The 23847-nt window shown below is 42.6% G+C and overlaps 1 protein-coding gene across 1 annotated transcript; it reads left to right on the forward strand.

The window, feature by feature from the left end:
* The first annotated feature begins 2654 nt into the window (after positions 1-2654).
* LOC121855495 (putative cyclin-dependent serine/threonine-protein kinase DDB_G0272797/DDB_G0274007) lies at positions 2655-23697 on the forward strand. The gene is made up of 3 exons (XM_042350471.1): positions 2655-2678; positions 3557-3671; positions 23003-23697. Exons 1-3 carry the CDS (start codon positions 2655-2657, stop codon positions 23695-23697), a joined length of 834 nt encoding a protein of 277 aa, XP_042206405.1.
* The last annotated feature ends 150 nt before the right edge of the window (positions 23698-23847 follow it).

Here is a 23847-nt window from a genome sequence, read left to right on the forward strand (position 1 = left end):
GAAAATGAGAATAAACGAAAACAAAAAGAGAAGGAAGGTGATAGGGTGATGGAAGGAGATGGAGGAAGGAGGCAAAGGAAAAGAATAAACAAGTGGATAAGAAAAGGAGGTATGGGATAACAGAGGAACGAAGCGAATGAGAGAGAGAGAGAGAGATTCCTTCCAATACTCTCACAGGCAAGATGAAATCAGATCCGTTCATTAACCTTATTGTGGGGTCCTGTACTGGGCTCTGACGTCACAAGAACACAAGTGGTAATGTTATCCTTCCCGAGTGATGACATAATGATGACGTCAATAGTGTCTTCAAAGTTAAGTTAGGTTAGATTAGGTTAGGTTAGGTTAGGTTAGGCAAAAAGTTATCATCACTCGGATCACACAACTGCCGGTGTTACGGTAGCCAGACCAACTCTCTCAGGAACGTCTAAATATTTATCTTTTCGAAGAGTCAGTCGAAGGCCAAATACTGTTTATGGTAACAACTTTACTTTTTATTCAGGATTTATCAATAATTACCTTAAGTGATTTTAGAGGCGAGGTTGGTATTACATTTTACCAATTGTTTTATATCATCATCATCATTCTTATTATTTTGTGAAGTGAGTTGGACTTGGTAATATTAGCATGAATAATATGTAGCGTGGTAGAGTGAAAGTACAATATTTGAAGAAGCTGTGTTATATATAGTTTAGTGTGTTAGATACCTGTGTTGAGTTTAGTGTGTTAGTAATACTGGCGTTAAGTAGTTTAGGAGAATACCTGGCGTTAGTTTATTGTTATTAACCGGCGTTAAGTAGTTTAGTGTGTTAGTTAATACCTGGCGTTAAGTAGTTTAGTGAGTTAGTTAATACCTGGCGTTAAGTAGTTTAGTGTGTTAGTTAATACCTGGCGTTAAGTAGTTTTAGTGTTGTTAATACCGTTAGTAGTTTAGTGAGTAGTTACCTGGCGTTAAGCAGTTTAGTGTGTTAGTTAAACCTGGCGTTAAGTAGTTTAGTGTGTTAGTTAATACCTGGTGTTAAGTAGTTTAGTGAGTTAGATACCGGCGTTAAGTAGTTTAGTGTGTTTATACCTGGCGTAAGTAGTAGTGTGTTAGTTAATACCTGGCGTTAAGTAGTTTAGTGATAGTTTATACCTGGCGTTAAGTAGTTTAGTGTGTTAGTTTATACCTGGCATTAAGTAGTTTAGTGTGTTAGTTAATACCTGGCGTTAAGTAGTTTAGTGAGTTAGTTTATACCTGGCGTTAAGTAGTTTAGTGTGTTAGTTAATACCTGGCGTTAAGTAGTTTAGTGTGTTAGTTAATACCTGGCGTTAAGTAGTTTAGTGTGTTAGTTTATACCTGGCGTTAAGTAGTTTAGTGTGTTAGTTTATACCTGGCGTTAAGTAGTTTGTGTGTTAGTTTATACCTGGCGTTAAGTAGTTTAGTGAGTTAGTTAATACCTGGTGTTACGGTTAGTTTATACCTGGCGTTAAGTAGTTTAGTGTTAGTTTATACCTGGCGTTATAGTTTAGTGTGTTAGTTTATACCTGGTTAAGTAGTTTAGTGTGTTAGTTTATACCTGGCGTTAAGTAGTTTAGTGAGTTAGTTTTATACCTGGCGTTAAGTAGTTTAGTGTGTTAGTTTATACCTGGCGTTAAGTAGTTTAGTGTGTTAGTTAATACCTGGCGTTAAGTAGTTTAGTGAGTTAGTTGATACCTGGCGTTAAGTAGTTTAGTGTGTTAGTTTATACCTGGCGTTAGTAGTTTAGTGTGTTAGTTTATACCGGCGTTAGTAGTTTGTGTTAGTTAACACTGGCGTTAAGTTTAGTGAGTTAGTTGATACCGGCAAGTAGTGTGTTAGTTATACCTGGCGTTAGTAGTTTAGTGTGTTATTTATACCTGGCGTTAAGTAGTTTAGTGTGTTAGTTAATACCTGGCGTTAAGTAGTTTAGTGTGTTAGTTAATACCTGGCGTTAAGTAGTTTAGTGAGTTAGTTAATACCTGGTGTTAAGTAGTTTAGTGTGTTAGTTAATACCTGGCGTTAAGTAGTTTAGTGTGTTAGTTAATACCTGGCGTTAAGTAGTTTAGTGTGTTAGTTAATACCTGGCGTTAAGTAGTTTAGTGTGTTAGTTAATACCTGGCGTTAAGTAGTTTAGTGTGTTAGTTAATACCTGGCGTTAAGTAGTTTAGTGAGTTAGTTAATACCTGGCGTTAAGTACTGTAGCAGCCTTACTCTGAACCATCCCAGGTGTTATCCGCTCCAAGGTGAGGCGGATGTCCGGTGCTAAGTAACGTCGCTACAGGTAAGTGACCAGCCCAGTCCAGTCCAGTCCAGCCCAGCCCAGCCCAGTCCAGTCCAGTCAGCCCAGTCAGTCCAGCCCAGTCCCAGTCCAGTCCAGTCAGTCCAGTCAGTCTTGGTCAGTCAGTCCATCCCAGTCCATCCCAGCACAAGTAAGACCCACTAGCCCAGCTATCTTTGGTCCTACCTCTATCGTTAACACTGTACACCCAAAAGTCCTGAACCATCGCCGTCTCCTGTGCGGTCAGATATTTTACAGGCGTCAGTTCAAGAGGAGACTTATCACCTTAAGACCATTTGGGAAGCACAATTATACTTCAGTGCATGTGGAGGGGTTCATGGGGGGGGGCCTTATTGGTGTGAGGTTTACTGTGGACATATGAGTGATGAGGGCATGACAGAGGTATGTTTGGGCAGCCAGATCTTAATATGTAAAGATCTATGATGAAGCGACTAATACATCATTACTGAAACGAGATAGTGTGTGTGTGTGTGTGTGTGTGTGTGTGTGTGTGTGTGTGTGTGTGTGTGTGTGTGTGTGTGTGTGTGTGTGTGTGTGTGTGTGTGTGCGTGTGTGTGTGTGTGTGTGTGTGTGTGTGTGTGTGTGTGTGTGCGTGCGTGCGTGCGTGTGTGTCCAAATAATATATAATCCCTAGCTTGCTTTAACTCAACTAAATGATCTTAACATAACATACAAATTTCATCTGTTACTTGATCATGTTAAGTGTATATCATCTTCCACCTCACCCTCGAGGCTTAACACATAATAATTCTAAACAATAAACAATAAGACTTGGAATTGCCCCTTGTGTTGAAGACCAAACAAGCAATACAGTAGTTCATCTAGGTATGATTTACTTATTGAAGAAACTGAAGGCTGATAATATCTTCTGTACAAACGAAGGAAAGTTTTAATTCGCAATACTTCAACAGCTTAAAACTTAACTAACGTGTCGGTTAAGCTTATACTGTGCGTCGTGTTTGTTATAGAGACCAATGAACGAGTGTTTCGTCTGGCTAAAATACTTGTGGTTACTGAATATCCCCAAAGTCATTTTATTAGTAAACATTAGAATATTTTAGGAATCATTTTCGTCAGCTCACACTTGTATTCTCACACTCAGGTAATCTTCAACTCATACAGAGATAATTTAAACAACTCTCTAATTACTTAATGGTATAATAACCGACTAATTAGTACACTTAACAATTAATTAGATGAGGAAACACCAATAATTTAAAGCCAACATAATTAAATTTTCTAAGTTATCACCTTAATAGGAATTTACACGTGAACAGTTGGCCAATGATTTTACTCTCGCGGTGCTCCTGAGTGATGTCACCTGGCTCGCTCACCCCCAGCAGGAGCTTCTGCAGGAGATGATGGCAAACACGAGTACCTGATCAATAACGGAGGCGAGTGTTGGCGAGTGTTGGTGAGTGTTGAAGAGACGGACTGTGTTGGGGTGTTGGTTTATTGATTGACTGATTGATTGATTGATTGATTGGCCGATTGACTGGTTTATTGATTGATTGATTGTCTGATTGATTGATTGGTTTATTGATTGATTGGTTGATTGATTTATTGATTGGCTGATTGATTGGTTGATTGATTGGCTGATTGATTGGTTGGCTGATTGATTGGTTTATTGACTGATTGATTGGTTGATTGATTGATTGTCTGATTGATTGGTTGATTGATTGATTGATTGTCTGATTGATTGGTTGGTTGATTGATTGATTGGCTGATTGATTGGTTGATTGATTGATTGTCTGATTGATTGGTTTATTGATTGAAACAGTTCATTTACCCAGAAAAAACACCACCACAACCACCATCCACCCTCTCCACAACCATCATCCACCCTCTCCACAACCACCATCCACCCTCTCCACAACCACCATCCACCCTCTCCACAACCACCATCCACCCTCTCCACAACCATCATCCACCCTCTCCACAACCATCATCCACCCTCCACCCTCTCATCCACAACCACCATCCACCCTCTCCACAACCACCATCCACCCTCCACACCCACCATCCACAACCATCTCCATACCCCCATTCTCCCTCACTCCCACCTCCTCCACCCTGCACCCTCATAACACCCACCACTCTCACTTCCGCTCACCTCCTCCACCCTGCACCCTCATAACACCCACCACTCTCACTTCCGCTCACCTCCTCCACCCTGCACCCTCATAACACCCACCACTCTCACTTCCGTCCACCTCCTCCACCCAGCACCCTCATCACACCACCACCTCACACATCCGCCCATCATCGATAAAGTGCGTCAGAGAGGTCTTCAGAGCGCCAGCTGGCAAAGCGTCACCCAGAGGCGCCACCCCTGTGTATCTTGACCACCATGACGCTGACACCGTAGACGTGATGATGTGACGTGTTGTGTCGTGATGATGTGACGTCGTGTTGGCGTGACGTGTCGTGCTGGCGTGACGTGTCGTGCTGGCGTGACGTCGTGTTGGCGTGTCAGCTATTGTCTCTACTTCAGGTCATCAATTCCACTTCGTGTCATCATCACTTCGTGTCATTATTCCTACTTCGTGTCATCATTCCCTACTTCGTGTCATCATTCCCTACTTCGTGTCATCATTCCTACTTCGTGTCATCATTCCTACTTTAAATAAATTATTCCCTACTTCGTGTCATCATTCCCTACTTCGTGTCACCATTCCCTACTTCGTGTCATCATTCCCTACTTCGTGTCATCATTCCCTACTTCGTGTCATTATTCCCTACTTCGTGTCGTCATTCCCTACTTCGTGTCATCATTCCCTACTTCGTGTCATCATTCCCTACTTCGTGTCATCATTCCCTACTTCGTGTCATCATTTATCTCACCGATTTTCTTTCTTTTTTTGTTATATATCTTACAAATCCATCTATGAACCTTCACTCCACCGCTGATTGGTTAATGCTATTTGGTCTGGCCACTTGAGGTCCTTTGTCCAACGTGGTCCAGAGATCATTAATCACAGATGGTTACAAATAAGGGAGACAGGAAGCTTGTTGGCGCCTTGGGTACGAGAGAAGAGAAGAGAAGAGAAGAGAAGAGAAGAGAAGAGAAGAGAAGAGAAGAGAGATCCCAGTGGTGCTCTACAGGCTATATTCTAAAACTAATTTACTACCATGATTTTTAGGGCTACACCTGCACGCTTCACCTCACCACCCCGTCAGTATCATAAGTGTGTGTGTGTGTGTGTGTGTGTGTGTGTGTGTGTGTGTGTTTTGGGGGATGTTATGATAATAGCCCTCTCTCTCTCTCTCTCAATTCAACCCGTTCATAAACACCGAATATCTACAATTTTTATTCATTTCTCCATTAGTTTCTTTTTTATTATATAAGTTATTTTATCATTCCAATTGACAAACTTACTTCCTCGTGACGTCTTAATGAATGTTCAGAACGCTTCTAATCGGGGTGGTGGAGTGGGTGGGGGGCTTGGGAGGGGTGAAGGGCGAGGGTTGTGGAGTGGGTGGGGTGGTGGGTGGGGAGGGGTGGTACTATAACTTGTTCCAATGTAATATACAGCTCAACATCACCTCCCATTAATATATGATTCTCGCCCATGTCGCTCTGGTTGGGGAACTGATTTTTTTTTTTACTGATATGATAAAAATAACTTAGTATCATTTCTATGTTACCGTGAAATGATTATCCTTATCTTATTAATCTTTAACTTTGTGGGATATATACCTGAATCAAACATGTATATTATTACCTATTATAAAATCAATGTAATATAGCGTTGTATAGCCTCTCCTACCCCCTCTGAGATGAGTAAAATCCTCTGGCGTTAATTAAATAAAATATTCAAAGTGGCGTCCGAGCATGTACGTATGTATGTATGTATGTATGTATGTATGTATGTATGTATGTATGTCTTCAATTATCACCATTAAAATCATCATCATCATTTCTTTTTGTTTTTTAAAATTAGTTTCATTGGAAGTGTTTTGGTAGTTGAACAGAGGAGAAAGACTAAGAGTTTATGTTATTGCAAAGAGGAGAAAGACTAAGAGTTTATGTTATTGCAAAGAGGAGAACGACTAAGAGTTTATGTTATTGCAAAGAGGAGAAAGAGTAAGAGTTTATGTTATTGCAAAGAGGAGAAAGACTAAGAGTTTATGTTATTGCAAAGAGGAGAAAGAGTAAGAGTTTATGTTATTGCAAAGAGGAGAAAGAGTAATGATGACCAGGGTGTAATTGGGCAGAAAAATAACAATGTGAAAACTATAAGGCTCAGGGAACAAGCACACACAGAGAGACTAATGGTTCAAACACACAATGGTTCTTAAGCTCCGTGTAATTGAAGTGTTTGTTACAGCCTTTAAATCCACAAAATGTAAAAAAAAAAATAAAAAATATTGAAGAATTATAAGAGAACGTAACTTAATGTGATATGAAAGTGTATAAAAAATATATTCGGTCAGTATAAATTAGGGTTATGTTAGGTTAGGTTGGGTTAAGTGTTAGGTTAGGTTAAAGAGAACACAAGAATTCGTTAATCAACAAATTCTTTCCCTCAGAACAAACTACCAGACCAGGATAGAATAAATTAGTTTATTTTAGCCAACAGATAAGAAATATATTCAGGATTCTTCAGTTTATTTCACCTAACCTAACCTAACCTAACCTAACCTAACCTAACCTAACCTAACCTAACCTAACCTAACCTAACCTAACCCAACCTTCCTGGCATCACTACAGGTATGAGTATCCAACAATCAAATCACCATGTCGTTAACTATCCACAAAGTACTGTACATCCTTGACCCCTAACAGTGCCTTTGATATTACCAGGGGAAGATAACCTCTACTGATATATAGTACTTAAGGTCCACACGTGTAATTATTAATTCCTCTCATTTATCTTTCATTCTATAAAGACTAAATAAAAATAATATAACTCTTACACCGTCATAAAGGTAATGGAAATTTTTCGAGGGGGGAAGACAACAAGTAACCTAACAAACCTCAGGTAAGAATCATGGAAAATTACAGGTAACCTAACAAACCACAGGTAAGAATCATGGAAAATTACAGGTAACCTAACAAACCTCAGGTAAGAATCATGGAAAATTACAGGTAACCTAACAAACCTCAGGTAAGAATCAAGGAAAATTACAGGAACCAACAAACCCCGGTAAGCAATCATGGAAAATTACAGGTAACCTAACAAACCTCAGGTAAGAATCATGGAAAATTACAGGTAACCTAACAAACCACAGGTAAGAATCATGGAAAATTACAGGTAACCTAACAAACCTCAGGTAAGAATCATGGAAAATTACAGGTAACCTAACAAACCTCAGGTAAGAATCATGGAAAATTACAGGTAACCTAACAAACCTCAGGTAAGAATCATGGAAAATTACAGATAACCTAACAAACCACAGGTAAGAATCATGGAAAATTACAGGTAACCTAACAAACCTCAGGTAAGAATCATGGAAAATTACAGGTAACCTAACAAACCTCAGGTAAGAATCATGGAAAATTACAGGTAACCTAACAAACCTCAGGTAAGAATCATGGAAAATTACAGGTAACCTAACAAACCTCAGGTAAGAATCATGGAAAATTACAGGTAACCTAACAAACCTCAGGTAAGAATCATAGAAAATGTTTATCGTTTCATCAAATCAAAACAAATGGCTGGACAAATGGTGGGACAAATAGGAAAATGTAGACAAATGGTGACAAATGGTGGACAAATGGTGGGACAAATGGCTGGACAAATGGTGGGACAAATGGCTGGACAAAATCACAACTATCATCACAACCCAACCAAGTAGATGAATCCTTAGTACACAATATGAAACATCAATCACAATGTCCTTAAGTGATGATGAGTTATTAAGGACGCGTGTACAAGGAGCGGTAGGTGAGTCAGGAGGAGGAGGAGGAGTTAAGGATATCCTATTCTAAGATGAGATCCTTCAGGGTGTATGGAGGTGAGGGAGGAGGAGGGGTGCTTGAAGGTGAAGGAGGAGGGGTAAAGGGTGCTTGAAGGGGGAGAGGGGGGTGCATGGAGGTGAGGGGTGCTTGGAGGTGAGGGAGGAGGAGTGAGGGAGGAGGGGTGAGGGGTGCTGGAGTGAGGGAGGAGGGGTGAGGGAGGAGGGAAGAGGGAGATGATGTGAGAGACAGTACCGTACACTTTAAGAGGAAAGGAAGAAAACATTTTAAAAGAACTAACAAAAAAAAAATCTTCTCACTACAATTATTTTCCCTTCTACACCATCAGCCTCGCCACTAGTCCAACATCCACACGAACATACAACATCCACACACGAACATACAACATCCACACGAACATACAACATCCACACCATACCAATCAAAATACATCCCATCGCGTTGTGAAATGAAATCAACACTCAATATATATCTAACAGACGAACCATAGTTAATTAGCTGTACTGTTACACACACACACACACACACACACAGTATACACACACACACACACAGTATACACAATACGCTTTGTCTCTTTATACATACAAATTGCTATACATATATGAATACATTGCAAACGCGGTGAAACATTAATATCTAAACTACGTAACTTTATTAAAACCAGGCATATGTATAACGGGGTATACAGTACACGTGTATTTGGGTAGTATATTGAAGTTTATATGTATATTTGGGCATATATGTATATTTTTGTATACATTATAGATAAATAATATATCATCATCAACATGTTAAAAGCTTTATACTGGAATATTCATGACAGGAAGTTTGTGACATTAAATTGTGAATGATACAGCAGCAGCCATAGCCCTCACCACACACAGCCCTCACCACACACAGCCCTCACCACACACAGCCCTCACCACACACACCACTTCACACAGCCCCTCACTGACACACAGCCCCTCACCACACACAACCTCACCACACACATACAACCCCCACCACACACAACCCCACCACACACAACCCCTTCACCACACAGAGCCCCCACCACACAACCCCTCACCACACAGCCCTCACCCCACACAGTCCTCACCACACACGGCCCTGGGCCACAGAGGGCTAAGAGACATCCTGGGCCACAGTGAGGCTGAGAGACAGACCCCACACACTGAGGGCTACGACAGACCCCAGGCCACACTGAGGCGGACAGACCCAGCCACACTGGAGGGCTGAAGACAGGACCCTGGGCCACTGGAGGGCTGGATGAACCCCTGTATTGAGGGTTGTCAAGACAGACCCCTGGCCACACTGAGGGCTGAGACCCCTGGGCCACACTGAGGCTGAGACAGACCCTGGGCCACACTGAGGGCGATGAAAACGTGAAGAGCTCCATGTTCTCATCACTTGGGACAGCCAGATGGCTCTCTCTCTCTCTCTCGGACATCCTTAAGTGAGGAACAGTATGGCAGAGGAGGAGGGGAGGTAAGGGTGTTGTGGGGGAGGGAGTGGGGAGGGGAAGGGTGAGAGGCTGTGGGGAGGGGGTAAAGGGGGAGAAAAGTTTACATAGAGGGAGAGAAAGTCAATCTATTGTTTATATTCAGGGTTGATGTTGCATTGTGGGTCTGTGGAGAGAGAGAGAGAGAGAGAGAGAGAGAGAGAGAGAGAGAGAGAGAGAGACCAAACATCATCAGATAGTGTACAAACTCATTAAAACACCATTAAAACACCACAACAAAACAAGTTAGGTAAAAACCACTAAATTACGTAAATAAAAACCAAATTAAAAACTACGGATAATCTAAACTTTTTGTTCTTAATTGTCTAATGAAGAAAGAAGAGAGAGCAAGAATTATGTTTTTCTTCTCGACTGTGAAATAAGCCACATTTTCTTGCGTCATAAATAAGCCACATTTTCTTGCGTCATAAATAAGTCACATTTTCTTGCGTCATAAATAAGTCACATTTTCTTGCGTCATAGTTACCAATTTATTCCGTTTCCCTCGGTGTTGACGCAGTGTTGTGTAGACATTGCGTTAGAGGCAATATATTTCAACAATGATTGCGTCTTTAAGCCTTGAAACCATTATTTAAGACTTTTACCAATTTTGTGATTTTTTTAAAGTCACTGAAACATACTGGCATATTAGTTAGTGTGTGTAAGTTTGACTGTATGTGTGTGTGTACAGTATAATTGACTATGTGCGTGTATGTATGTATGTATGTATGTATGTATGTATGTATGTATGTATTGGACTACCGAAAGAGTTTATACAGCATAAAAGAGTTTTCACCTTATGTGCCTTACCCAACCTAACCCCTTGACAGCGCGAGGTGGGTCAGAGAGTGATCAATCCACGACACACACACACACACACACACACACACACACACACACACACACACACACACACTTTTTTCCAGCCATCTCTCACAGGACGCTACTGCAACACACTTTCCGTACCGATACACTTGAATGGATGGAAAGAATGAATGAAAGAAAGAATGAATGAATGAATGAATGAATGAATAGGGGACCTTTACGAAAACCTATTTTCATTGAGTAAAAAAGTTTTCTCATTTTAACTAAGAGAAACACCAGCCCTAATTGACTGTGTTTCTCATTGTGTCTCATTGGAAGAGTGTCTTATTATTTTATTGATTATATTATTATTATTATTATTATTATTATTATTATTATTATTATTATCATCATTACTATTATTATGATTATTATTATTATTATTGTTGTTATTATTATTATTGTCATTATTTTTATTGTTATTATTATTATTATTATTTTTATTATTCAGGGGGAGTAAACATTATCTAGTTAAGAATTAAATGCTACTTTAACATTACTACCTCAAGAACTATTATTATTTTCTCTGGGCTCCGAGAATAACGTAACGTAACCTAACCCAACACCTGCGGTAATATTAAGAATGGAGAACCAATTAAACCTTTCATTCAGACCATACCTTAAAGGCTGGGTACACACACACACACACACACACACACACACACACACACACACACACACACACACACACACACACAGACACACACACACAAGTTTAAACCATAGCAAGAGGCTGGTGAGTGCAATGGTTACTGGCTGGTTAAAGTAGAGTACGGAGTGAGAGAGTACAGTATGTATGTATGTATGTATGTATGTATGTATGTATGTATGTATGTATGTATGTATATGTGTGTGTGTGTGTGTGTGTGTGTGTGTATACTGACCATAAAGGCTTGAGAAGGGAAAAGTTGGTTCACGGTCATAACTATGAAGACGACCAATAAGGAAGGAGAAACCACGACAACAACAACACCAGTAACAACCACAACAATCACAACAACCACAACAATCACAACAACCACAACAATCACAACAACCACTGAGATAACAAGGACAGCAACTACACATAAGATGACAACAACTACAACAACTACAACAACTACAACACCTGGGGATACGTCATAAGGACAGCTTGTAGCGGCGGACAGTGATAAAATACATCAAATATTCTCCCCCAATAATAAATGGTGGTCAAACTTGGGTGAGAAACGGCGATCCCTCAGAGATAAATAGCGAGAGGAAGGAAGGAAGGAAGGAGGAAGGAAGGAAGGAAGGAAGAAGGAAGGGAGGAAGAAGGAAGGGAGGAAGGAGGAAGGAAGGAAGGAAGGAAGGAAGAAAGGAAGGAAGGAAGAGGAAGGAAGGAAGGAAGAGGAGGAAGAGGAGAGGGGGAGGGAGGGAGGGAGGGAGGGAGGGAGGGAGGAGGGAAGATACAATTACAGGATAAGCATATATAGGAGGAGGAGGAGGAGAAGCAGGAAAAGAGGAGAAGCAGGAAGAGGAGGAGGGAGGAGGAGGAGGAGGAGGAGGGAGGAGGAGGAGGAGGAGCAGGAGGAAGAGGAGAAGAGGAAGAGGAAGAGGAGGAGGAGGAAAGAAGGAGAAGAGAAGGAGGAGGAAGAAAAAGGAGGAGACAGGAGGAAGGAGGAGGATGAGGGAGGAGGAGCAGGAGGGAGGAAGAGGAGGAGGAGAAGAAAGAAGGAGGATAGGGAAAGCAATAAAAGAAGAGATGGAAAATAAAAGAAAGAAAAGAAAGTGGGGAAAACAGAACGAAAAACAGCATAGAAGGAGAATAGGAAGAGAAATAAAGGGAAGGAGAGAGAGAGAGAGAGAGAGAGAGAGAGAGAGAGAGAGAGAGAGAGAGAGAGCCCAACCTGTCGTAAACCTGAGAATTTAAACCTTATCGGAAATCCAATTACAGAAATGAATTGAATTTGAGATTTTTGTTTTAAATATCTTGGTTACCTGTTTAACAAGTCCCACATCACATAACACCACATCACACTACATCACATCACACTATCACACTACACCACATCACACTACATCACATCACACCACATCACATCACACCACATCACACCACATCACACCACATCACATCACACCACATCACACCATATCACACTACATCACACCACATCACACCACATCACATCACACCACATCACATCACATCACCAGGGAACAATTATCCCTCACAGGCAGTTATGTTTCTCAGCCAATGGGAGATACGATTTGACCAGAAGCAAATTTTTGGTAAGGTAAGGTAAGGTAAGGTTAGGTAAGGTTAGGTTAGGTAAGGTAAGGTAAGGTTAGGTAAGGTTAGGTAAGGTAAGGTAAGGTTAGGTAAGGTAAGGTAAGGTAAGGTATGTAAGGTAAGGTAAGGTAAGGTAGTATGTATAAGGTAGAGTAAGGTATAGATAGTTAGGGTTAGGTAAGGTAAGGTAAGGTATGTATAAGTTAGGTAAGGTAAGGTATGTAAGGTATGTAAGGTAAGGATTAGATAAGAAGTTAGGTAAGGTAAGGTAAGGTAAGGTAAGGTTAGATAAGGTTAGATAAGGTTAGGTTAGGTTAGGTTAGTTAGTTAAGGTTAGGTAAGGTTAGGTAAGGTAAAAAGGTTAGATAAGGTTAGGTTAGGTTAGGTTAGGTTGTGTGTTGAAGGTTAGGTAAGGTTAGGTAAGGTTAGGTATGTAAGGTAAGGTAAGGTAAGGTATAAGGTAAAAAGTAGGTAGAAGGTAAGGAAGTGAAGGTAAGGTAAGGTAAGGTTAGGTTAGGGTTAGGTTAGGTTAGGTAAAAAGGTAAGGTAAGGTAAAGGTAGTAGTAAGGTAAGGTAAGGTTAGGTAAGGTTAGGTAAGGTAAGGTAAGGTAAGGTATGTAAAGGTATAAGGTTAGTAAGGTTAGGTTAGGTTAGGTAAGGTAAGGTAAGGTAAGGTAAGGTTAGGTAAGGTAAGGTAAGGTAAGGTTAGGTAAGGTTAGGTAAGGTAAGGTTAGGTTAGGTTAGCTGTGGGATACTATATTACCCCATGTTGAAGGTAATCCGTAAAAACTGAAATGTTTATAAGACCCAGGTACCTCAACCCTCACCCCCCATGTTAACTTCACCCGTTTAAATGTTTTTTACTCATTAACTCGTGGAGAATATGCCAATAAGAATGATTAGTTAAGTTAATTTAACCCGTCAGCATTATTGGTTTGTAATTAGTAAAGTTAATTTGCTGATTTACCATCGTGGCAATTGACGACAAATGTTACTCTGACGCTATATTCAGGGTAAACGTCATCGCTTCCCGTCATTAATTACTGTACTTCATTTTCCACGAGTGATTTTGTCAATGGAAATGTACCGCCATAACGCCACTCTACACACACAGGGTCAACTACGTCCAGTGTCTGTAGGAAATGAGTCACTGTTACCGATAGCGTGGAATGGTGATTGTTAATTGAAATAGCACTTGAGCTAAATTTATAACTGCATTAAGTGTGATGGAAAAATAATAACAATTGCCGGTATGATTGTTGTCCACAGCTGGATAGGTGGATGGGGTTAGGGAGGAGTGGATGGGGTTAGGGGAGGAGGATGGGGTTAGGGGAACACGTAATTACGGTCATTATTCGTCAGTAATTAGAATCATCGAGCTGATCCCACACCACACACTCTGGGTATTGTGTTTGGTTCATGTATAAACTTCCTGCCCTGTTTTTGAGAGAGAGAGAGAGAGAGAGAGAGAGAGAGAGAGAGAGAGAGAGAGAGAGAGAGAGAGAGAGAGAGAGAGAGAGGACAAGGAATCTACTCAATTGGTCTTGTCTCCCTGTGCACTGTCTCCCTAAACAATACACCTCTCCCATCACTCCCCATTCCTCACCTAACATAAGAACATAAGAAAATAAGGAGTCTGCATAGGCCGGTTGGCCTGTGCATGGCAGCTCCTGTCGAGAGTTACTACCACTCTCTATCATCCATGAATCTATCCAGCCTCCTTGAAACTTTCCAGAGTTCCAGCACTTACTACAAAGTTAAGCTTGTTCCACTCGTCTACCACCCTATTTGTGAACCAGTTTTCCTATCTCCTCCTAAACCTAAACTTGTCCAACTTGAATCCGTTGCTACGAGTCCTATCCTGCTCGGATATTATAAGAACTTTATCTATATCCCCTTTATTGATTCCTTTCACCCACTTAAATACTTCTACATATCTCCCCGCACTCTTCGTCTTTCTAGGGAATGCAAGTTTAGTTTCTTTAACCTATCCTATGGAAGGCTTCTAAGTCCCGGAATCATTTTCGCCATTCTTCGCTGCACCGACTCTAGTGAATTGATATCCATTCTATAATAGGGGCACCAGAACTGAACCGCATAATCGAGGTGCGGCCTGACTAGCGCAAGATATAGTTGCAATAAGACCTCTGCACTCTTGTTACTTACACTTCTAGATATAAAACCCAATACTCTGTTTGCCTTATTTCGAACATTAACGCACTGTTTTCTAGGCCGTAGGTCCGGGTTTACAAGTACCCCTAGGTCTCTTTCACAAGTCGACTTTCTAGGTTGATGTTGTTATGTATACATTGACAGTATTTGTTCTTCAAATATTAAGTACGCTGCACTTGCTGGTGTTGAATATCATTTGCCATTTTTTAGACCACCCCTGCAGTTTATTTAGATCCTCCTGTAATGCATTTGCATCCTGCCCTGAATTAATCTGCCGCCCTATTTTGGTGTCATCCGCAAACTTGCTTATGTCACTGCTGATCCCAGTATCTAGATCGTTTATGTAGATTATGAACAAGAGTGGGCCTAGTACTGACCCTGGGGGAACCCCAACTTCACCTAAACTAACCTGACCTAACCTACTGTTGGTCTTCTCACATACATAACAATTGCAGTCTCTTAAGTCATCCATCATCTCTAGATTATCTCCACCACCACCGTCATCACCACCACCAACACCACCACCAACAACACTACCACCACCACCACATCAACCACTACCACCACCACATCAACCACTACTACTACCACCACCACATCAACACTACTACTACCACCACCACATCAACCACTACTACCACCACCACCACATCAACCACTACTACCACCACCACCACATCAACCACTACCACCACCACATCAACCACTACTACTACCACCACCACATCAACCACTACTACTACCACCACCACATCAACCACTCATTACTACCACCACCACATCAACCACTACTACTACCACCACCACATCAACACACTACTACCACCACCACATCAACCATCACTACCACCATTATCACTAACAAGAGGTCCAAGAAGCTAAAATCGAACACCATTGACGGTTAGTATCAGACGAGGAGCAAAATAGTCATATACCCTGCTCTCTCCTCTCCTCTCTTCCCTCTCCTCTCCTTCCCTCTCCTTCCTCCTCTCCTTCCCTCTCCCTTCCCTCTCCTCTCCTCTCCTTCCCTCCTCTCCTCTCCTTCCCTTCTCTCCTCTAACCACACTTTTTTTACTCCCTCTCTCTTACACTTACTTCTTTACTCTGAGGAAATTAAAGTAATTTCTTTTCTTAGTGTTAATACGTTCTGTAGTTCAGTTCTGTAGTTGTAGGTTCTGTAGTTTTAAGTTCTGTAGTTACGTTCTAGTCGTTCTGTAGTTCCTGGGTTACGTTCGGTGTTACGTTCTGGTTGTCTGTACGTTCTGTGGTTCAATTCTGTAGTTACGTTCTGTGGTTCAGTTCTGTAGTTACGTTCTGTGGTTCAGTTCTGTAGTTACGTTCTGTAGTTCAGTTCTCTGTAGTTACGTTCTGTAGTTACGTTCTGTGGTTCAGTTCTGTAGTTCAGTTCTGTAGTTCAGTTCTGTAGTTATGTTCTGTGGTTCATTTTTCTGTAGTTACGTTCAGTAGTTACGTTCTGTAGTTACGTTCTGTGGTTACTGTTCGGTAGTTACGTTCTGTGGTTCAGTTCAGTAGTTACGTTCTGTGGTCTGTAGTTCTAGCAGTTACGTTCTGTGGTTCAGTTCTGTAATTCAGTTCTGTAGTTCAGTTCTGTAGTTCAGTTCTGTAGTTGCCCTGTTCATTTTCTGTGTACGTTCAGTAGTTACGTTCTGTAGTTACGTCTGTAGTTACGTTCTGTTTACGTCCGGTAGTTACGTTCTGTGGTTCAGTTCAGTAGTTACGTTCTGTAGTTACGTTAGGTTCCTGTGAAAGGGTGACCGCCTCAATCACCCCATAGTCTGCGCCCTTTGATCTTGCTACTGTCCCTTTGCAGTTAATTCCGAACCAGATGGGCATTACAACCGGTCTCAGTGGCTGTGTTGGTGACGTCAACACTCAGCCGGCTTTCTCTTGTCCTCGGTGGCTGTGTGTGGTTAGGTTAGGTTATGTTATGTTACGTTACGTTTGCCAGATGTCAAAACAACTGGACACCGTCTAGAATAATTTGTCCTTCAACACCTGTAATAGCATTGTTACCGTCCAATCCAAGGTCATTGTGTCATATTCTGGTCAATCTAACCTAACCTGACCTGACCTAACAAACTCCCAACACTCCTCCACACCTCAGCTCGACCTGTTACCACTACTTATTAGGTCACTAGTTGTTTGACCTCTCTACCAACATACTGTACTGTGTTTCACCTCTAAATCAATCTTCCTTTCTTCCCATCTATCGCTATTATCTTCCACTCCAGTTTATCAGTCATTACCTTATCCTGTTCTCTATTCTTACCTGTTATTGCTTCTGTCATTAGTTCTTTTTAGTCGACTTATTATACACGATTTTATAGTTTAACTCTTATACGTATCATTACATATTTCCGTCAGGTTCAACTCTCCACCTTCACTCCCCTAAACTATATTAATGTCCCCTGTTTCACCTGGGTCACCACACCTGTTCTAACCTAATTAGCAGGTGAAGGGGGTGACATTCTTTCCACATTTAGATTACTCCATTTCTCATACCTGGAACACATCATTATATTGTGTGTGTGTGTGTGTGTGTGTGTGTGTGTGTGTAACAGTGATGCTACAGTGGTCAAGAGCTGCTGTAGTGTAATTAGCGCAATACAAATAATACATTACAAACATTACAAACATACACACAACTACAGTATTTCTTGGTAAACATGACGTAGAATAAAACAGTCAATACACAGACAAACACAGACATAAAACCACAAAACAAACACAAATGCATGAATAATTAAAAGCACACACACACACACACACACACACACACACACACACACACACACACACGGGTTCGTAGATAAATAAACTGTCGGAGAAGAAGCTTGGTCAACAAATTATAAGACCTCAACTTGTACCATAACTCAACACAAGACAAGTTTGAGGTGAGCTAAGACTGAGAGACCCTAACTTAACCATCTTCTTTATACAGCGTCTCTCTATTATGAGGGGACACACACAGGTTAGGTTAGGTGACTGAAGGTAAATCTAATGCATAATTTTCGACGTACTGAAGCAAGCAAGGAAGATGGATTAAAGAGAAGAGAAGAGAGTAGGAAGTTAAAGTAAAGGAGAGAGAAAATGAGAGAGAGACAGTGTGTGAAAGACAGTGTGTGAGTGCAAGAGAGACAGCGTGAGAGACAGTAAGACCGCGAGACACACTGAGGGCGGAAGTCGCTCTATTATGCTAACAAATTGAATTAATTGAAGTTGAATAAAAGTTAATGGCAGTAATAAGGAGGTCAAGAGATATGTATTTTTTAAAGTGTGTGTGTGTGTGTAGCCACACAAAGGGTGGTGACATGCGTCTCGAGTGGCAGCATTATGTTAGTGTTAAGGTAGTGTAGGTAGTAGGCACCTCCCAAACAGGGAGGTACTACCGCCTGGGAAGATATTGGAAGCATAATGTGTTGTCTAATGGTAGACCCTGCTGCCATATGTGACCAAGTCCCAGGTTGCTGATCTGACTTTCTGCCTCATTTACACACAATTGCAGGGTCTCAATTGTTTCTCTTACTATTGACAACACAACATACATATATTGTTTCTCACTCTTGATCTTTTTTCCCATTTTGTATTTCTTTGTGGTTCTTTATTATTATTATTATTATTATTATTATTATTATTATGATTATTATTATTAATACATTTTCGCCCCCCAGGCCCCGATGTGGGTCAGTGACCTGTGCCCAGGTGGGCTAATCCCTGAAAAATAAAAACACTGCTTGCTCCGTCTAGCTTTCAGCTGCCGCCGCTGGCTAGCCCTCGTGGCGAACAGGGAAGCAACTTGCATAAGCCTTTGCAAACGACCTCAACCTTGTCGCTCACACTGAACACGACCTACAGGAGATCCCGAACACCTACACAGACGCGTATGCACACTTCGGCCTTGAGGTGAATTTACGTAAGACTCAGATTCTCTTTCAACCTGATCCTGGTTCAGCCACACCTCCACCATCCATCCTGCTTAACGGTATACTACCCTCAACAATGTTACCCACTTTCGGTATCTCGGTTCCCACCTGTCCACCATCGCAGACATCGATGAAGAGATTCAGCATCGGATCAGATGTGCATCTCAAGCCTTTGGCAGACTCAAATCGTGTCTTCAGCTGTAGGGAACTGAAATTATCTACAAAGTTACCCGTATATCGAGCAGTGGTCCTCCCCACCCTGCTATACGGCAGCGAGACATGGGTCACATACAGGAGGCACCTCAAGGCACTTGAAGACTTTCACCAACGTAGTCTACATTCCATCCTCCGAGTTCGCTGGGAAGATAAGAGAACAAATGCCAGTATTCTTGCTGACACCAACTGTAGGAGCATCGAGGCTACCATTATCCATGAACAACTACGGTGACCGGCCATGTTACCCGCATGGACGACAGTAGACTGCCAAAGCAGCTACTTTACAGTCACCTAACGAATAGTAAACGTAACGCTGCTGGGCAATTGAAAAGACACAAGGATAGTCTTAAGACAAACCTGAAAAAGTGCCAAATCGACCCCCTCACCTGGGAGTCGATTACTCCACATCGTAACGCTTGGAAGAGCACCGCACGAGGTGCAAATACTTTCGAGTTAGCCCGACTGCAAACCGAGGCAGACAAGCGCCAACGCCGGAAAGACGCTGCCACAGCCCCTCCCACAGTAGATGGAGCCCTCCACATGTGCAACGAATGTGAACGACGCTGCGGGTCCCGTATCGGGCTCTTTAGTCACCTCAAAACTCACTAACCTAAGTGACATCCCCAATACCCATCATTGTATCATAGCTGGATGATCGTCATACTGATTCCAGGACAGCAATTTAGTGTGTGTGTGTGTGTGTGTGTGTGTGTGTGTGTGTGTGTGTGTGTGTGTGTGTGTGTGTGTGTGTGTGTGTGTGTGTGTGTGTGTGTGTGTGAAGACAAACTGGGAGTAAATAAAGGACATGAGAAAATAATAAAATGTAAATGATCTTGTACTGTGGGAAAGAGGATGGAAAAACTAGAGGGAAAAACAGAAAAATAAACCCAATCATCTTTCCTGGCCTAAATATCCTTTGGTGAAAGACCTAAAGAGAGAGAGAGAGAGAGAGAGAGAGAGAGAGAGAGAGAGAGAGAGAGAGAGAGAGAGAGAGAGAGAGAGAATTTCCTCATAAGACTCTGAAAACCTGGAGGGCGGTATAAAAGATTGTACGCGTAAGGAGAGAAAGGCTCATATTGGCATATATTTACATATTTATTCCTTTCAAACACACACACACACACACACACACACACACACACACATTCTTAGCTGCTTGGTTCAATCCCCTCACACAGCCAGGCCAGTCCCGTCATTAAGGTAAGGGACCATAAGGCAGTGTTTCCCCTTGCTCACTCCACCTACACTATCGCTTCTACAAATTCAGCTAAAATAATTTTGTTTTTTCCTTTTAACGTCAACTTAAAGAAATAAGATACACGGAGTCTGTCGCTGAGGAATAAAAACAAAAATATATATTGACTTTCATACATAAATACATAATTATATACATATACACGAAGAAGGAGGAAAGAAAGGAATTTAACTCGAATCCAACATCCTTACCTATACGAACGAGGGGGAAAAAATCACCCCTAAAGGAAAAAACAGAAAAGTCCCGTTCAACTAAAAGTCCGACATCCGATGGCCAAAGAGCCCTAAGTAGAGAGCCTTTTTCAGCAACTATTCCAACAAAAAAAAAATAAAAAAATAAATAAAAAATAAAATAAAAATACTAATAGTCGTAGGCTAGTTTGGGGGGTGGGGAGGAGGTTGGGGGTAGGGGAGGTTGGGGGGTAGGGGAGGTTTGGGGGGAGGGGAGGTTGGGGGTAGGGGAGGTTGGGGGTAGGGAGGTTGGGTGGGAGGGAGGTTGGGGGGTAGGGGAGGTTGGGGGTAGGAGGTTGGGGGAGGAGGCAGGGGAGGAGGTTGGGTAGGGGAGGTTGGGGGTAGGGGAGATATGAGTGATAGGGGTAGGGAGGTTGGGGAGGAGGTTGAGGTAAGGAGGAGGGTAATAAAGGGAGGTTGGGGGGGAGGAGGTTAGGAAGGGAGGTTATAGGATAGGGGGTAGGAGGTCAGGTAGAATGTAAAGAGATGAGGTAGGAGGTGGGAGAGAGGTGGAGGTTGGGAGAGAGGAGGTAGAGGATATTGTAGGGAGGTTAAATAAGGAGATAAAGAGAGATTCAGGTGAGATATCAGGATTGCAGAGGTGGGCAGAGGTAGGGGAGTGGGGGGAGGGGAGGGAGAGAGGCTGGGGGAGGTTGGGGGGTAGGGGAGGTTGGGGGAGGGGAGGTTGGGGGTAGGGGAGGTTGGGGGCAGGGAGGTTAGGGGGTCAGGGAGGTGGGGGGGTAGGGGAGGGGGGGGTAGGGAGGTTGGGGGGGCAGGGGAGGTTGGGGGGTAGAGAGGTTGGGGGGTAGAAGCTGGGGGTAGGGAGGTTGGGGGTAGGGGAGGCTGGGGTGGGAGGGAGGCTGGGTGAGGGAGGCTGGAGGGGGGAGGAGGTTGGGGGTAGGGAGGTTGGGGGGTAGAGGTTAGGGGTAGGGGAGGCTGGGGGGTAGGGAGGTTGGGGGGGTGGGAGGGGAGGTTGGGTGGGAGGAGGTTGGGTGAGGAGGTTGGGGGGGGGTAGGGAAGGGAAGTCGAGAACCAGGTGTATAATAGGATTTGATAGATAGATGAGATGGATAGGAGAGATAGACAAATAGGTTGAGAGGACAAATAGATAAACAGATGAATGGATGAGTGACTGGTGGATGAGTTTCAGGTATACGAGTGACCGGTGGGTGACTGATGCATGAGTGATTGATGTATGAGTGACTGAGTGACCTGATGTATGGGGTAACTGGTGTAGGAGTGACTGTGAGTGACTGGTGGATGAGTTACTGCAAACTAAGGTAACTTTTCAGTGTAATCAGACACTTAAAAGGAATTCTCTTGGGACGGAAATAGCTAATTGGGGAAGAGAGAGAGAGAGAGAGAGAGAGAGAGAGAGAGAGAGAGAGAGAGAGAGAGAGAGAGAGAGAGAGAGAGAGAGAGAATACTCCATTAATATATTACAATGAAAACATTCTTAGATAACATTAACATAAGTGGAGGCAAACTGACAGCACTGACACGAGAGGCTGACAGCTAAACTGACTCTAATGGCAGCTTTATACAGAATACTAACAGCTTAAAGGTATCATTTTGACAGATTTACAACCACCTGCTGTCAGCATTTAACTCTACAACAGCAAGTTTGAATCATTAAGCTCACACAAGATTATTCTAACTCAACCTAACCCAACCCAAACCTAACCCAACCTAACCCAACCCAACCCAACCTAACCTAACCTAACCTAACCTAACAACCAAACGCTTGCCTCACGGGCCCTCATCTCTAACTTGTCAATATCCCGAGAATTATGGATATGGATGTTTCATTGTCACGCCTGGGGATAACACTGCGCCTAGCACCCACAACAGTAGCGCCATCACAACAGAAGCGCCATCACAACAGTAGCGCCATAACAACAGTAGCGCCATCACAACAGTAGCGCCATCACAACAGTACCGCCATCATAACAGTAGTCATCAACAGCAATTCATAACAACAGTAGCGCCATCACAACAGTAGCGTCATAACAACAGTACCGCCATAACAACAGTAGCGCCATCATAACAGTAGCGCCATAACAACAGTACCGCCATAACAACAGAAGCGCCATCATAACAGTAGCGTCATAACAACATACCGCCATAACAACAGTAGCGCCATCATAACAGTAGCGCCATAACAACAGTACCGCCATAACAACAGTAGCGCCATCATAACAGTAGCGCCATCACAACAGTACCGCCATCATAACAGTACATAACAACAGTAGCGCCATAACAACAGTACCGCCATCACAACAGTAGCACAATAACACCAACGTCACAATACTAAAAGCGTATCAGTACACCACAACACAACAGAAGCACCACAAAGACGCACCACAACAGAAGCACCACAGAAGCACCACAACAGAAGCACCACAACAGAAGCACTACAACAGACACAACAGAAGCACACAACAGAAGCACCACAACAGAAGCACCATACAAAGCACCACAAGAAGCACTACAACAGAAGCAATCCACAACAGAAGCACTACAACAGAAGCAATACAACAGAAGCACCACAACAGAAGCACTACAACAGAAGCACTACAACAGAAGCAACTACAACAGAAGCACCACAACAGAAGAATACAACAGAAGTACACAACAGAAGCACCACAACAGAAGAACCACAAGAAGCACCACAACAGAAGCACCTAAAAGACACCACAACAGAAGTACTACAAAAAGCACCACAACAGAAGCACACAACAAGACACCACAACAGAAGAACCACAAAGAAGCACCACAACAAGCACCACAACAAAAGCACACCACAACAGAAGCACCACAACAGAAGCACCACAACAGAAGAACCACAAAAGAAGCACTACAACAAGCACCACAACAGAAGCACCATAACAGAAGAACCAAAAGAAGCACCACAACAAGCACCACAACAGAAGCACACCACAACAAGCACTATAACAAGCACCACAACAGAAGGTGGAAGAAGAGCGACAGAGCAAGAGAAGCAACAGGAGACTTATAAGAACGAGATGGACCACTGAATCAATAGTGGCTCAGGGAGGGGGTGTGACTCAGGGAGGTGTGACTTAGGGGAGGTGTGGCTCAGGGAGGTGTGACTTGGGGAGGTGTGACTTAGAGGAGGTGTGGCTTAGGGGAGGTGTGGCTCAGGGGAGGTGGCTCCAGGGAGGTGT

This window comes from Homarus americanus, unplaced genomic scaffold, assembly GCF_018991925.1.
Source record: "Homarus americanus isolate GMGI-L3 unplaced genomic scaffold, GMGI_Hamer_2.0 scaffold48406, whole genome shotgun sequence".
In the NCBI taxonomy this organism is placed as follows: Eukaryota; Metazoa; Arthropoda; class Malacostraca; order Decapoda; family Nephropidae; genus Homarus; species Homarus americanus.